This window comes from Lissotriton vulgaris, chromosome 1_2 (genome assembly GCF_964263255.1).
Source record: "Lissotriton vulgaris chromosome 1_2, aLisVul1.2, whole genome shotgun sequence".
Taxonomy (NCBI): domain Eukaryota; kingdom Metazoa; phylum Chordata; class Amphibia; order Caudata; family Salamandridae; genus Lissotriton; species Lissotriton vulgaris.
Window position 1 is genome coordinate 55,266,588 of NC_141686.1, and position 2,387 is coordinate 55,268,974.

Consider the following 2,387-nt stretch of genomic DNA (forward strand, 5'->3'; position numbering starts at 1 on the left):
TTAGGTTTTGTCCGTTCAGTTATTGCAAAGTACTGAGTCCATGACAACTAATGGCTGCACTTAAGTGACTGTGATATTCACTTCCCATATTTGCTTTGAGATCAATGAAGAGGAAGCTGCAGGATATCCCTTGGACTCTGACAGCCTAATGGCCTTTAGTAATCGAAAGAACTCTGTAGGCATAATGATTAGCTCAATCGATCAAATAATATAGTCCTATTATTGATTCTGTTTTCCACTTTAAAATTGATTAACTCTGAGAGGATAGGAGACAAAGGTCAAGAGCGGAGAGAGGTGTTTTGATGAGACGTCAGTGGCTTTGAGTGTTGAGTGGAACGCTTACACAATTTCACCTCATGCTAGGTGGAAAGAGGTTTGCTGAACCGTAAGAATGATCATAAAGCATAAATGAGTTTACACTGCTATGAAGTGCAAGAAGGCAGAGAGAACCAGAACATGGAAACTCATAGTAAAAGAAGGCCACAGCACACAGATCTGAACTTGGAAGAGGCTCTGCTGACTTTTCTGCAATGAGGATGACATCACTGAGTATGATCTAGCTGACAACAAGAAAGACCTTATTTTGTTACACGACATGACAATCGACTATTTCATCATTTTCTCCTGTGCAATAGGAGTAATCCTCTCCATTGGTTTGTGTGCAAATGTGTTGGTCTTCTCTCTCTTTGCCAAGAACAATTCACTGCAGAACAAGCTGGACATGCTCCTCATGAGCATGTCACTAGCGGACCTTCTCACCCTTCTGATGATGCCCTTCATTCTCGCTTCTTCAGCTCAGTACACATGGCTACTAGGAGATATGTTCTGCAAGATCTTCCAGTTCCTCCTTGCCTTTTCCCTTGCAGCCAGCATTTATTCCCTGTGTGCTGTATCCATTGCCAGGGCTCTCATCGTCTTACGGCCCTTCCACGTTCCTGACAGGTCGACAATTGTCCTAATGCTGATTCTAGTCTGGATGGTCAGCTTCTTCAGCAGCCTGCCTTTAAGAATCCATGCTACAATTGAAACCAAGTTTGTAACAAATAGGACCTACTGTCTACCTACCTTGTTTCAGGAGAACAACAGGATTGTACTGACTCAATTCATCCTCTATTATTTGGTTCCTATGTCGATAATCATCTTCAATTACGTTTGCCTGGTACTTGCTCTGCACAAAAGCCCCATGATGTCCCTGGTGAGCTCAAGGAACACAAGGAGAGCGTCCGTGATGATTTTCTGTGCCGCCGCCACCTTCTCAGCTTGTTGGCTGCCCTTGTACATCCTGGAGCTGTGTATCTACTTGAGGTTCTACTACCACAGCTGCGCCTGGGATACCTTCTACTTTGTTTGCAACATTCTCCAGTACCTACACCCATGCGTCAACCCCGTGCTGTACGTGTTTGTATCCAAGCGCTACCGGAATGGTCCAATTCAGAGTATCCTATGCTGCAGAAAAACCAAAGTACATCCGCAGGTTAATAGCATATCTGACTGCCCCAAAAACGATTCCTTTAGGGTATCACAAACTTTAAAGCTTAAGGGAGAAGAGGAGATTAGGAAGGTTAACAAATAAATGCAAAGAAGGGAGTAAGCAGGATAACATTTCACCGGAGGGGGGAGGGGGGTTGTATGTGTAGATAGATAGATCGATAGATAGATAGATAGATAGATGTTAAAACAACTAAGTGTTGAACTACTTATAAATCAAATTGATCATTAAAATTGTACTATTCAAAAGTAATTAATGTAACTTCCTCCTAGCCGGATGGGTTGATTTGTAAACCATGCTTTAAAGAGTTGGATGCTGTCAGTGATAATGATATGGTTAAGTCATGTTATCATGTCGTATCACTTAGTTCACGTGCAAGGGAATGTGGTCATAACTAAGCAGCACTAAACTGAAGATGTCTTCAAGGACAGTAGGGATACATGATTCATAGCAACACTGGACAGTCCCACTTACCCTTCAGCCAGGTAGCAGTAAGCCTTTCTTTCAAGCAATTAGATATGGAAACTCTGTTTTATGCAAATTAAATATCTGTTCTCTCCGTATCTACGCCATTAAGGGGTCAGATAGCAGCAACTGCAACCCCTGCCTTCCCCTTTGGTATCCAGGGTTCTGCCTTGCTTCCTAGTCACAGGAGTCATGAAGACAGGTGCAATGGCAGAAAGTAACCAGAGTAAACCGTGTAAACTGTGCTCCTCAGCAGCAGTAGGAAATTCTTTCAGGTCTATGCTGGGATTAACAGGTCACCCCTGCCATATCATTTTAGGTCAACGTGTATGATGTCATTTCCTCTACCACTGGTATTTTGGTGAATCGACATGCATGCTTGGACAATGACTTTGGACCATATATGATCAGATTTGACACTGGTCTCATGACA

General features: G+C 42.9%; 1 protein-coding gene across 1 annotated transcript; it reads left to right on the plus strand.

The window, feature by feature from the left end:
• The first annotated feature begins 595 nt into the window (after positions 1 to 595).
• LOC147733906 (neuropeptide Y receptor type 6-like) lies at positions 596 to 1,573 on the plus strand. Its single transcript, XM_086952461.1, has one exon. It carries the CDS (start codon positions 596 to 598, stop codon positions 1,571 to 1,573), a length of 978 nt encoding a protein of 325 aa, XP_086808587.1.
• The last annotated feature ends 814 nt before the right edge of the window (positions 1,574 to 2,387 follow it).